Source organism: Pochonia chlamydosporia, chromosome 5 (assembly GCF_001653235.2).
Source record: "Pochonia chlamydosporia 170 chromosome 5, whole genome shotgun sequence".
NCBI lineage: Eukaryota > Fungi > Ascomycota > Sordariomycetes > Hypocreales > Clavicipitaceae > Pochonia > Pochonia chlamydosporia.
In genome coordinates this window covers 3,388,232-3,401,256 of record NC_035794.1, presented here as the reverse complement: position 1 = coordinate 3,401,256, position 13,025 = coordinate 3,388,232, and the positions used below count along the sequence as shown (strand labels likewise).

The 13,025-nt window shown below is 51.3% G+C and overlaps 5 protein-coding genes across 5 annotated transcripts; 2 read left to right on the top strand and 3 right to left on the bottom strand.

Annotated features, from left to right (window-relative positions):
- Positions 1-1,321: 1,321 nt before the first annotated feature.
- Positions 1,322-1,582, bottom strand: VFPPC_16312 (hypothetical protein; the record flags this gene model as incomplete). Its single annotated transcript, XM_018294065.1, has 1 exon — positions 1,322-1,582. The coding sequence occupies one exon, from the start codon at positions 1,580-1,582 to the stop codon at positions 1,322-1,324; it is 261 nt and encodes an 86-aa protein (XP_018142492.1).
- Positions 1,583-2,038: 456 nt separating this feature from the next.
- Positions 2,039-4,388, top strand: VFPPC_14013 (lanosterol synthase; the record flags this gene model as incomplete). Its single annotated transcript, XM_018291784.1, has 3 exons — positions 2,039-2,269; positions 2,328-4,040; positions 4,095-4,388. 3 exons carry the CDS (start codon positions 2,039-2,041, stop codon positions 4,386-4,388), a joined length of 2,238 nt encoding a protein of 745 aa, XP_018142491.1.
- A 1,230-nt stretch (positions 4,389-5,618) lies between these two features.
- On the top strand, positions 5,619-7,061 carry VFPPC_06333 (oxidosqualene:lanosterol cyclase; the record flags this gene model as incomplete). Its single annotated transcript, XM_018285380.1, has 2 exons — positions 5,619-6,610; positions 6,665-7,061. The coding sequence occupies 2 exons, from the start codon at positions 5,619-5,621 to the stop codon at positions 7,059-7,061; spliced, it is 1,389 nt and encodes a 462-aa protein (XP_018142490.1).
- Positions 7,062-7,511: 450 nt separating this feature from the next.
- Positions 7,512-9,047, bottom strand: VFPPC_06332 (gamma-butyrobetaine dioxygenase; the record flags this gene model as incomplete). Its single annotated transcript, XM_018285379.1, has 1 exon — positions 7,512-9,047. The coding sequence occupies one exon, from the start codon at positions 9,045-9,047 to the stop codon at positions 7,512-7,514; it is 1,536 nt and encodes a 511-aa protein (XP_018142489.1).
- A 652-nt stretch (positions 9,048-9,699) lies between these two features.
- Positions 9,700-11,391, bottom strand: VFPPC_06331 (tRNA-splicing endonuclease subunit Sen2; the record flags this gene model as incomplete). The annotated part of the gene is made up of 1 exon (XM_018285378.1): positions 9,700-11,391. The coding sequence occupies one exon, from the start codon at positions 11,389-11,391 to the stop codon at positions 9,700-9,702; it is 1,692 nt and encodes a 563-aa protein (XP_018142488.1).
- Between the last annotated feature and the right edge of the window lie 1,634 nt (positions 11,392-13,025).

Here is a 13,025-nt window from a genome sequence, read left to right as displayed (position 1 = left end):
ACTGACAAGATCAGAAGTTGGTTCGCAGCAGATAAATTGTAGGTCTACCGTCGTAGGAGACTAGAAGCCAGTCATTTCTATCTCAATTTGCCTATTTAGCCAGACGTCCAGGTTTCCACAGTCATCCAGCAACTGTATTTCAGCCTTGTAGCCCAGCATTTGCATCACCTGCAATTCCCGTCGAAGAAGCCTCATGGAGCCACCATCGCGGCGTACATATCTGGCGAGGCTGTCAACAATGGCTTTGCGATCTCTGAGGGTAAGGAGCACTGCCTCATTAGGAGCCGTTGATGAAATGTCGGTTATCGTAGTACCCGTGAGACTCGACGGTTGGCTGTTTACTGTTTCGATGGACAATGGCAACATTGTTTCCATGGACGTCAAATGATGCGACCTGATTCCCAACCATCTCATGGACGGGTTGTTAGCCCTCGAATCAGTCAAAATATTACCCGACCCATACAGATAGCAGTGAAATATATTGAGGCCATCTGGGTCGAAATCCGTGAGGACGAATATGGGTATGTCTGGACGCTCTCTCCCTAGCAAATGTAGAAAGGCTCGAGTTATCATGTCGGGGTATCCTCTTGCCTTGTTCGCGTGTTAGCCAAGTGGAATCTGTTGCACGTTTGGCACGAAGCGGGTTTTGTACTGTTACGAGGAGGCCCTTGCCACAGCCAGACACCTCCCAAAACTGTGTAGAAGAGAGTGATCTGAACGTTGCCTACTGGCTATTAGTGTCTTGCACCATGAGGGGGAGGTTCTCGATGCGTCTAAGTGCAGTCATACATCCTTTTCGATGACAAGAACCCACTGTATTGACCCAAGATCCATGCTCTGGATGGACCTAGCAGCTGGAATCACAATGCCCTGTCACAGTTAGAGCAAACCAAGTTGACAATACCAAGACAGGTAGCCCGTACCGTGCCTCCTGATGATGCATCTATGATTGCGCCATCCTCAAGCTGGATCTTCAGCAGGCCTACCAAACTGCCCTTGGCTGAAGCAGCCTAGTCCAGTCTCAGCCCAGATAGAAAAACAAATGGCTTTCTACTAACAATATTCAAGCCGTCGCGATCTAGTCCGACGGTCGTGGCAATGTCGTCGACCAACTCGTCAACTACTCTCTGTGTGCTAAACAGATCCTGGTGTTGATAAAATATGTTCCTCATTGTCTGTGTTAGTATTTACGTATAAGTCTCTCTAGCACTGCACGAACCGCTTGGTCAATACGGTGCCCGAGACTATTGCATCGTGTGCCAACTGGAGAATTAGCAGAATACGGGCTAGCGATGATGAGTACAGAAAACACCAAATTGAGTTAAGGCACTGTAATACCGAATCGCTGTGCTTCCTGAGCTGAACGACCGGGAAAGTCGACCTGCCTAGACGACGTCTGATTCTGACGCCGCCGCAGACTTCTGCGAGATGCCAAAGCAATACTCATGGGTTCATGTCGCAACAACTTGTCGATGACGGACTCCATGATGCTTTCGATTCGTGATATGGCAGCACCGGCATGATTCAAACTCTCCGTCGGTATTGGCTCTTCCTGACTCATGTTTCGGTTGTTGGGTGACATCCTGCTGATAGAGATCTAGATTGGTTCCCTCAGGAGATGCATACGTAATCCGTAGCCGAACTGAAATGGCGACATGGAATTACGGAGTGCTGCGTCCAAGATGAAATTCAACTGTGGGTTTGTTTGTGATTGGTATTAGACACAAGGTGATGTGGCTGCGCCTCTCGAAGTGGTCTGATTTGTCCGTGCACAGTCCAAGGTTTCGGCAGCAAGGGGCAGGTGCAATGGGAACACTTGCCGTCTTTCGAGCTGCTAGCGGAGCCGTCTAATGGTCCGCCACTCCGCATTACGGGGTACATCACAAACCATCAAGCACACAGCTCCTGATGGTTTTAATTTAGCCCCTCTCCCACAAGTTCATACAGACAATCGCAATCCATTACGGCCAATTGAGCGCTTTTGCTAAATGTTTCAGGCCTCAAGGTAGCTGCACTCGCTCTACCGCGCACATTCAACATGGCTACTGCAACAGGGAGGGACGTAGGCACCGCCAAGTCGCGCAAGAGAGCAAGCGACACAGAGCTTGGATTTCCCAAGAAACCCAAGATTGAAGCAAAGACGGACCCGACAAGATGGCGGATGAAGGACGACGATAGTCGCCACACATGGCACTACCTAACGACCAAGAAAGCTGCCCAAGAGTGGCCTCAGAGCTATGCTGAGAAATATTACTTGGGTCTACCGTTGGTAAGAGCATCTGGGCGAGCCATTCTTACAAAACGCGTGCTTACCTTCGACTCAACAGGACCTCCCTGCTCTTCCCAAAGCCGAGACGCCCCTGGATGCTGCTAAAAATGCACTCGAATTCTTCGAAAAGCTTCAACTACCTTCGGGTCATTGGGGATGCGAATACGGAGGCCCAATGTTTCTCCTTGCCGGCATAGTCGTCTCTTGGTATGTCACCAAGACGCCAATTCCATCCGCATACGCAACCGCGATAAAAGACTACCTGGCGGCTCGAGCGCACCCCGAAGACGGCGGCTGGGGATTGCACATTGAAGGTGAAAGCACAGTCTTCGGCATCACACTCAACTACACGGTGCTGCGCTTGGTTGGTGTTGACCCTGAGGACCCTCTCATGGTCAAGGCTCGGGGTACCTTGCACAAACTCGGAGGAGCTGTCAACTCACCGCACTGGGCCAAGTTCTGGTTGGCAACCCTGGGTGTGGTAAGCTGGGATATTGTCAATCCCGTGCCGCCTGAGATTTGGCTGCTTCCAGATTGGGTACCTATTGCGCCTTGGAGGTGGTGGATTCACATCCGAATGGTCTTCTTGCCCATGGGATACATTTACTCAAAGAAATGGAGCTGCGAAGAAACGGATGTCATTCGTGGTCTCAAGGAGGAGCTCTTTACGCAACCACATGCCGAAATAAACTGGGCCGCCCATCGAAACAGCATCGCACCTGGCGACAACTATCACCCCAAATCATGGCTTCTTAACACTGCCAACTGGTTTATTGTCAATGTCTGGAACGCCTATCTCAGACCCAATTTCATCAAAGAGCGAGCTGAGCAATGGGTCAGCCAGCTAGTAGACATGGAGGATGCCAACACAGGATATGCAGACTTGGCACCTGTAAATGCGCCTATGAACACTATTGTATGCTATATTCGAGACGGCCCCGATGCTTTCAGCACTAGAAGACACATTGAACGACTGGACGAATATTTGTGGGTGAAGGATGAGGGTATGCTCTGCAATGGTACCAATGGCGTCCAATGCTGGGACACTGCATTCTTGATTCAGGGTGTCTTTGAGGCCGGTCTTCAGAACGACGAACGCTGGCGGCCCATGCTAACACGAGCACTCGAATACTTGGAGCGTCAGCAGATTCGAGAGAATTGCGCAGACCAGGAGAAGTGCTATCGACAACCACGAAAGGGCGGCTGGCCATTCAGCAATAGAGACCAAGGATATGGCGTCAGCGACTGTATTTCTGAAGCATTGAAGGCCATCATCCTGCTCCAAAAGGTCGGCGGGTTCCCGACAGTGCTAGAGGACCAGCGCATCTTTGACGCAGTAGACACTCTGCTGCTCTATCAAAACGACAATGGCGCGTTATCTTCGTACGAGGCTAGACGAGCCGGCGAGTACATGGAAATGCTCAATGCCGCTGAAGTGTTTGGACGAATCATGATTGAGTACGACTACCCCGAGTGCACCACAGCTTGCGTTACAGCTCTTTCGCTATTCAATAAACACTGGCCGGATTACAGAACAAAGGAAATCAAACTCTTCATCAGCCGAGCTACGAACTGGATCAAGACAAATCAGCGAATTGACGGTAGCTGGTACGGCAGCTGGGGAATTTGTTTCACGTATGCAACCATGTTTGCGCTGGAAAGCATGGCTAGCATTGGCGAGACGTATGCCAATAGCAAAATCTCGCGACGCGGCTGCGAATTCCTCCTTTCCAAGCAGCGAGAGGATGGCGGCTGGTCCGAAAGCTACAAGGTGCGTCGTGAGAAAGAAAAACGTATAATAGTATGAAATACTAACAAGTTATAGGCTTGCGAAACAATGGAATACCATGAGCACCCCATGGGCTCATTGGTTGTCCAAACATCGTGGGCATTGATTGGCCTTATTGAGGCTGACTATCCTGATGTCGAACCCTTGAAGAAGGGTATCAAGTTGATCATGGAAAGACAGCAGGAGAATGGCGAGTGGCTCCAAGAAGCGATCGAGGGCGTGTTCAACAAGTCTTGCATGATTTCGTATCCTAACTACAAGTTTACATTCACATTGAAGGCGTTGGGATTGTTTGCGAAGAAGTACCCTGATGTCAAGATTGGGATATAATGGGTTAAGACAGGGAGGGATGTAATGTGATAATACTTAATACGGTTAAATTGTCTGTCTGTCTGTCTTTCATGGCTTGGTAATGGTGCGATGATAGCGGAATATGGGAAAAAGCTTCTCGTTGTAGTATATGAACTCCGTGCCACGGCCAAGTTTCTAGCTTGACGCTCTTTCAACCAGTTCTGTGTACCGTGGTTGAGCTTGAGTATGTCTTTGATGTAGGGGCGAACTTGGAATTGGCGTGCTTCCGGAGGAGGTACCGGCGGTTCAAGGCTAACACTTGGGGATTGGTACTGGGTATCCATATTGCCGTCTGGGGGGAAGATAAATGGGAGATGACGTATATTGATGGGTATTTAGAAATAACTATGTGGTAAAAATATGATACGAGGGGCTTGTTTATGAAGGTTTGTTTTTGGGGCCGGTGAACTATCGAGGTAGATGGTGGGTGAACTGGTGTGCCGGACCTCCTTCTGGTTTCGCCTGGTGTTTCGCTTGTTTCTGCATGGTCGGTAGTAGTTGCTGGGTACTTCAGTAGTAGGCGATACTTGATCTAAGGTCCAGATATCACTGTTCGCGGGGATTATTATCAAATTAACTGCTTCTTTCGAAAGACTCGCTTCAAGGTACGTGCAGGAGCCGATGTCAACATGAACGCCTTCCGTTTGGCCGCGATGAACAGTGCAACCAGAGGCAGGAGGATCGAGCACAGCTGTCAATGATCTCTGGAACATGAGTTTGAGTTAAAGAGTTTACTGGCGCGATGCGTAACTCACTGCGGTGATTTGGGTTTGGCATGTGCAGAAAACTTTGCAAGCTACCTACCGGTAGGTATCTAGGCTAGGCACCTAAGGTACTTTACCATCGGGAAACTTTGAAGCGAACCTCGACATCGCGGCGTCGAGCAATGACCAGCTGTTGGGAAGTTGGGTCTGTACATATGTACAGATGATCGACAGCTGGTTGGCAAACAAGCAGGCAACTGTCGCCCCACTTTTCGCGGCATTGTCAGAGGCAGGCCCAACTCTAGTGTCTACCTTGGTTGTCAAAGTTCACTTACGACATGAAGCACCTCAAAGTTCAAAGCTAAAACCCACCTCATCAACAATCAACAGCTAGCTCCTTTGTTTTGGACCAGCCTCTCTACACTGGCATTATAAAAAGCTCTCATCCTATTCCGTAGACATACTTCATCTGCAACATACTCTTTCTCTCGGGATCACCACCAAAATGGCACACATTTCGATGGCCACCCGCGGCCTGTTAGACATCGAGGATAGGAACTGGGATAAAGCCATCATCAGGCTCTCAAAAGCTCTACAGGGATCCCCCAACCCAGCGTGGCTGCTCGCCCGCTCCAAAGCCCTCGTCAGCGTCGGCAGATTCGAAGAAGCACTTGACGACGCTAATCTCGCTTTTCACAACGCGTATGATCGGAACAAGCGAGATCTCATGATTGAAGCACACTATCGTCGAGGCGTCGCCTACTTCCGGCTGGGTCAGTACGCCAACGCCGACTGTTGCGCCATGTATTCCATGCGTCTGGTTCATGGTCATGCCGCACTTGACAAGGAAGATATCAGGAAAGAAAATTCTGATGAAAATGGATTCTGGAAAGCAAGCCTCAAAGAGGCTACCGACGAAGCGAAGGAGGAAGCTGGCACTCGAGTTTACCAAGAAGGGGCACTGATGGGCACTCCACCACCCCATGCTGCGATATGGCGTCAAGCGAGTAGCCTTCGTCTTCAAGCTCTCGCTGCCATGAACAGGCTACCTGCTGATGATGAGGGCCGGAAAGCGACAGTGTCCTTGCAGCCGGAGCGCAAAGAGCTTGCGGCTCTGCAGGCGGACGAGAAGATTGAGGAGGTATCCTATGTCGAGGAACCAGTCGTGGTTCTTCCAACTGATGGGCCCCCTCGCCTGCAGGATTACCAAACCAGGCTGTATATTTCGGTGTCCATCTTCAGCAAAGGGCTCAACGAGGACAAACTGCATGTGGAGTTTCTCCCAGACTCTGTGCACTTGAATTATCTGATCTATCCAAACGGAGAGGAGAAAGAATTCCTTCTCGAGACATACGGCCAAATCGACCCAGACAACTCGAGATACAATGTTACGCCCAGCAAGATCGAGCTACGACTGGCCAAGAAAGTGCCCGGAAAATGGCCACAAATCACCAAAGATAAGTCAGAAGCCAAAGAAGCTGCCGAAAACGACAAAGAGTATGTTGAGCCCCCTTCTTCTCCTTCCATCTACAGAAAACTTACTGGTTCTAGGCTCCAAGCACCGGAGGAGGCAAGAAAGCGAGCCATGGACGACGCAGACGCCAAGGCAAAGGAGACCAAGGCCGCGCCGGCAGCCGAAACTGGAAATGGGAATTCGCCTCCCGCACCTCCCGCACATGACCATGCTCCCGCCCATGCATACCCGTCTTCATCTCGCTCTGGCCCCAAGAACTGGGACAAGATTGGCGAAGAGGAAGACGAAGAAGATTCGAGTGTTAATGACTTCTTCAAGAAGCTGTACATGGGCGCGACTCCAGAGCAACAAAGGGCCATGATGAAGAGTTTTGTTGAGAGTAATGGCACAAGTCTGAGCACGGATTGGAATGATGTGGGTAGTCGTACGGTTGAGACTGTTCCGCCGGAGGGAGTGGAAGCAAAGAAGTGGTAATGCACAAAATTAGTGTAGTAGACGGATTATGTCACTTTTGGTCCCTAGCTATATGCTGGCTAATAAATTGATCATGCATTAACGATACTATACAAGGAGACTGTGGACATGGAAACTAGGCACTTGCACCCAATGGACAAACCCTTCCTAAACAGTGCCAGGTCTTGATGTCGCGGATAAGTCCCTGACCTTGTCATCTCATGTAAGAATCTTGATCTTGGGTCATATGTCGTCCAGCAGCTATGTATGCTACTCTAACCATGGACACGTCGACCTCGTCTGATGGATGGCCTTACGCAAAGACGCCCCCAAACTTCAGATGATGGGTGAACAGGTAGACATTTCGGCTATAGGCATGTCCACGCTAGAAGTGTATTCTATCTACGCCATATATCTATTCTATCCAAGACACATTTATGCCTAGAATCTATCCTCTATCCTCTTCGTCTATCAGGCTTCAACATCCCCATCCACCTCCCTCACCCTCCTCACCACATCTCCCCACCACTCCCCATCCCTCAACTCCCCCTGCGCCCTGTCCCCCGTCCACTCCTCACTCCCTCTATACATCTCCGCCTGCCCATCAGGTATATACGCAGCTCTACTCAAAAAGTCCTCCCGGGCAATATACGCACCACGCAACCACCTCGACCCGCCCTTACCCGCATCAAACGCATTCCGACCGTGCATAGTCCTCAGATTATCAAACAGCACACACTCCCCCTCCTCCATCTTGTAGCTATGCACGGCACTCTCATCATTCACCAACCCCTCAAACACCCTCGCCGCCTCAATCCAGTCGGTGATATCCCTCCCCAGATTGGCGCTGTACCCGCCCTGAAACGGCGGCGACCAGTACACGCCCGCGAAGCCATCTTCATCCGCGTCGATGACCGCCCTGTCCGCATGGTAGAAGTACCCGTGCTTGTCGTACTGATACGGCACCCGGTGCTCCGCCAGACTGGCCATCTTGCCGCCCTGCGAGACGAACGGCCAGAGGAGACGGCCTGCGCGCTCGCCATCGCTGAAGAGCGACTCCCCGCCTGAGCAGGAATTGTCCATGCAGTGCAGGACCTGGATCATGGGTGGGGGAGCGAGGTAGCACAGGTCCTGGTGTAGACCTAGGTAGCCGCTTGTGTAGGCGACGTTCTCGGCGTTAGGCTTCGCGCGCACGTCAAAGGTGCGCCCGTAGAAGGTCTCGCGGATGTTGGCGATGCGGGTGGTGATGTTCACGATGGAGGCTTCGTCGCGCGGCACGTCTTTGAGGTACACGATCCCCAGGCGGCATATGTCGATGACGACGTCCCAGAAGGAGGGGCCGTCGGCCATGAAGTCGCTGTAGGGGATCTTGCGGACATGCTTGGCGAGGGTTGCCGCGTCCCAGTACTGGACGCCTGTGCGGCGGAGGATGTTGCTTTTGAGGGACGGGTTCAGGGCTGGTCGCTTCGGTGAGGCGGTGAGTTGCGTCCAGGGGAGGATCATTTCGTGGTTTGCGTACCGCGCCATGTCGTTGGAGAAAGTGATTCCCAGGCCGGACTCGGTTGCGCGGACGGACGATATGCCTATCTTGGGGGAGATTTCGATGCTCGCAAAGGACTTTTGGCCGGAGGACGGGTCTTTGCAGGCGGTGCAGGTGCAGCTATCGCGGAGGGTGGCCGGTTTCAGGGCCCGAGGGGAGCCGTCCGGTCCATCCTGGACGAAGAGGAGTTCGTCTGTCCATGAGATTGTGATGGGATCGTTGGTTTTGGTTTTCGGGTCGTAGATGAGTTGCGGGGCGCCTTGGGGGATTTCATACTTGGGCCAGTATTTGGATGGTGAGGGGGCAGTAGTCTGCGTGACTTGGCCGGAGGGCAGGTTGAGTTTCTTGCTGCGAGGACATGTGTTGTGTATGTTGCGAAGGAGTTGCGGTGGTTGTGCTCGTCGTCGTGAGGGGTGGACGGCTTGTGTGGTTTGGGTTGCACGGAGGGGTGCGCCGCATCCGCGCATGGCGGCGGCTCTTGGTGCGAGCATGGACACGGATGCAGGATGTACGGAGTACAAAGTGATCAATTGGGTCCTATTTGAGCCTCGTAGCTCTATGGAAGGGGAGAAGAAGGAGAGGGAGACAGAAATGGTCGCTGATCAGGCTACTTTATCCGCATTATGGCATCTTGGAATTGTGGAGGATCCGACAACTTTTCCTTGTCCGGACCTCGGCGTATCGCCGTCTCATGGATTGACTTGCCGGGGTTGAAGTTGGGTTTCGTCTTGGTGGGCTGGCTGCTGTTGGATCAGCAAGCGTCATTTACAACACGTCTGCATCCTTTGATCCGACATCACGAGCTTATAATATCCTTGTTCGTACATAATGCGGCTCAATGAGTATTTTATTGTATTTTTTGACCATATTTTAAGACCGTGACCTCCCCAAGTAGTCGACATCCGTTGATCCGTTCTCAGCCGTCACCCCACCTTCGACCATCTAGCTGTCATGTCATCCCCAGCCCGAGCTTGAAACCCCACATGTCAGTAGTTGCTCATACACGTGAAGTGAAGCATGCACCCAGTCAAGGTGCCATTTTCACCGCATTGGCTCGGTATGATTTAACATGATTTACCATTTTTATTGTTACGTTTTACATATATTCATATTCACATGCTATCGATTGCGATTGCTCGACCACCGCTTCACCATGATTTCCCGCACCTTGTACAGCTTCAATGCCTCTGCGTAGCCCGTCTCCAGGGCCGCATCGAATCTTGGTGGCGGCGGGATATCCACATACACTAATACAAGACTCTTCATAACATGAGATAATACACGTACAACGCTGTGTAGCCAGTGCCATGTCTTTTGTGGCCCCCGTCTCCCTCTACTCTTCCACCAAGGGTCAGAGTAGGATGGGATGACAATGAGGCCAAATTCGGCATGGTCAAACACTGGTCCCCTCGTGTAGAGAAGCCAGTCGACTCCGAATTTGATGCCTCCGCGTGGCACCCACCCAAGAGATCGGAAGTGGTGGTATACTGCGTAGTGAATCAAGAAGCCATCGTCCGGCTCAAGGTCCGGCTCGTCTGGTTCTCCCGTTCGGGGAGGGAAAAAAGAGTTTCGCCGAAACAAAGTCAGTAATTCCTTGGTTGACAAGATGTTGCCAGAACTTGGATCCGTGATAGAAAGTGCCCCGAATCCAAATGTGAGAAAGAATGCCTCCTCAGGTGTAAGCTGAAGGTGTTCTTTGTTGACAATGGTGGTCTCCGAATCCTCTGCGGAGAGCTTCCTGTCTTGCTCGGGCGTTGCAGACCCATTGGTGTCTCCGTTCAAGTACAATTGTTTGTTTTTCCCGTTGAGGGAGTGATGTGGGCTTGGCGGATCTGCCAGGTTGAAAGTCGTCGACTCCACTTTGGGAGAGAAGCGAACGCTCTTTTGGCGCTTCAGAGACTTGTCTTCTGTAGAGTCACTTGATGCTTCAGATGCCGGTGGCTGTGGCGTCGCAATGTTGAGGCCATTTGGCTGACCGTTCAACTCTGGCGAGTCACTTTCAAGGGACGCAGCGGTAACAACGTTGGTGTCAATGATGCCGTTGCTCGTCTCTAGAATGCTGGGCGGTACGATATCAACTGGCAGTGGAATTGTTATTGCCTGTGTTGCGGCTCGCACTGCAATAATCGTGTCATTGACAGCCTTGGATTTCCTCGCCGCGTCGTCGTCTGAGTTGGGGAGAGAGAGCAGCTCCAGGGGACCAACGGGCGCGACCACGGACGGAGGCGTCAGAGCCATAGGCGGTAGCAGGGTTGCCAGCTTAGACTGGCTATCAGCTTCGGCTTGCTGAGCCTCTTTCAGTCGCGTCTGCCGAATTGCTTCCTGCTCCAGTCGTGCTCTCTCCCACTTGGCCTGGACTCGCTCTTCTCGCCTTTGCACAGTCAGGATTTCACTGACATGTGTTTCCTGCAATCCTCTACGAACTTGCTCCCGTTTCAACCAATTCGGCTCACTGCGACTCAAACTGCCCTTGCCGTAGAATCCCTGTTCCCACAATGCCCTCATTGACTTTTCATCAGTGATATGCACGGAGAAGGTTTTCTCCGACCATATGCCTTGGTGGACGACAGCCGGTTCCGCAGGTGGCGGTGCAAACGTCTGCCGAAGCCATGCATATGCGACGGTGAATAATGATATCGGATTATTGGGGTAGAAGGCTGGAAGCGGAAATGTGCGGATTGGGGCAGGAAGAGCGTAAATTTGGTGGATGGAAGGGCCCCGTTTCTGAGGATTTGTGTTCTTGGCACCAGCTTGCGCTGGAGGGGCCGTTATTTGGCCATTTTGTTTGGGTTGTGTTTGAGTCTCAGCCATTTCGAGCTGGAATCATTTTGCTTGATGCGGTTAGCAACCATGAGTAAGTTTGTAAAATAAAACGCAAATGAAGGGAATAAAGAATTGTGTTAAAAAATGCGATCAGATACCGTTGTAGTCTATAATTATGGGCAATCATCGAGGTCCAAGTGAATGGAGAATTCCCCTAAGCACCGTAGGATAGGTGTCATCATGTAGCAGTGAGGTTCTCGCACTTGGTCATAATATGGCACTGGCGGGATAGCATAGATCCAATTGACGATGCCGCTACATCGTCCACATTCGCTATTGATAGATTCAAGGTAGACGAGGGAACAGAGGCGGCACAGGATTGGCAAGGTGAAGATTTCAATGAGAATGGTAGAGCACTTACTCTGTCTAGGACATGGCCGCGCAATAAGCTCCAAAGAGGAATGGACCAGCAGGACCATTCAAAGAGCAGACTGTTCAAGCTGCGATCACTGCAGCGACACGGGCAGGGCAGTCCCTTTGTAGAAAGACGAGGAAAGCAATGTCTATCTGAGATGTCGAAGGATGAAGTCGGATGTGGGAGCTAAAGTTGAATTTTTACGAGGTTGGAGCTTGAGCTTTGGCTAAACTGCGGCATTTCACCGCCCCACTTCTCTTTCAGCTGGTCAAGTCAGGTCTCGTGAACAAAATTGCTGCAGAGACGTTTTGGTCCCACCATCCATCCACATGCATGTGCGAATTGAGGTGAAGAATAATCAGCCAACTTGATTGACATCAAATGGATGAAGCTGCAGCTCCAAGGCTGCTGGTACCGAGTGTCTCAGGAGGTGACCAGCCACTTGAGTATTGTTGAAATCAATACATACCTAGGTAGCCTGGTTGTCCCACCGGAGACGGAAAGCTCCATGATGCAAAGAACATGGAGCTTGCCGCTGTGTTGAATGAGCTTTGTTCCACGTCCCACCCTCCAAGCTGGAAGGTGCGTCTCACCATGTGCCTCGTACCTTGCCTTTGGCCAAACCACTGTGCATAAGTCCGTACTGCAAACAAGCCAAACAGAAATCCATTTTGAGTCTCGACAACAACGCCTCGTCTTCTGGTCACAAGCACGGGCTCCGTCGTCGGCACAGCTGCACCATACTTGAATCAACAATCACATCTCGTCTCCAAATTAGCTGCAGCACTTGTTGAATCCGTGCCGGCTTGTGTTGAATTTTCTACTTTTGAGTATCCACCACCGCCTGCTCAAACCTGCCGTCCACTCCGGCCAATTCAGACCGTCAAGACCACTTGAGCAGTCTGGTGTCTGGTTGACCATACATGTACATGTCAGGTATGGGGCTCCATGTCGCCCCTTACTCCATAAGCCCTGTGCCTTCCCTATTGACTGCCTCATGCATCCATGTCATTCACAACAATCCCCTAGGCCTAGTACGGAGTAGATGGCCGTTGGTCATAACTGACGCCGGGCCACCCGAATAGGACCACAGTTGCATCATTTTAATTTTCAACAAAACTACTTTTACCCAAACGACTCGTTTGGTAGTGAGGTCTGGTAGCCCCCCAGAGGCAACGGGAGTGACGGAAGGCGACTCACCGATACTCTTTCTACAAATCCTTGGCCGCAAGAGCATTCCACCAGACTTGACTCTTCCATAATTTAT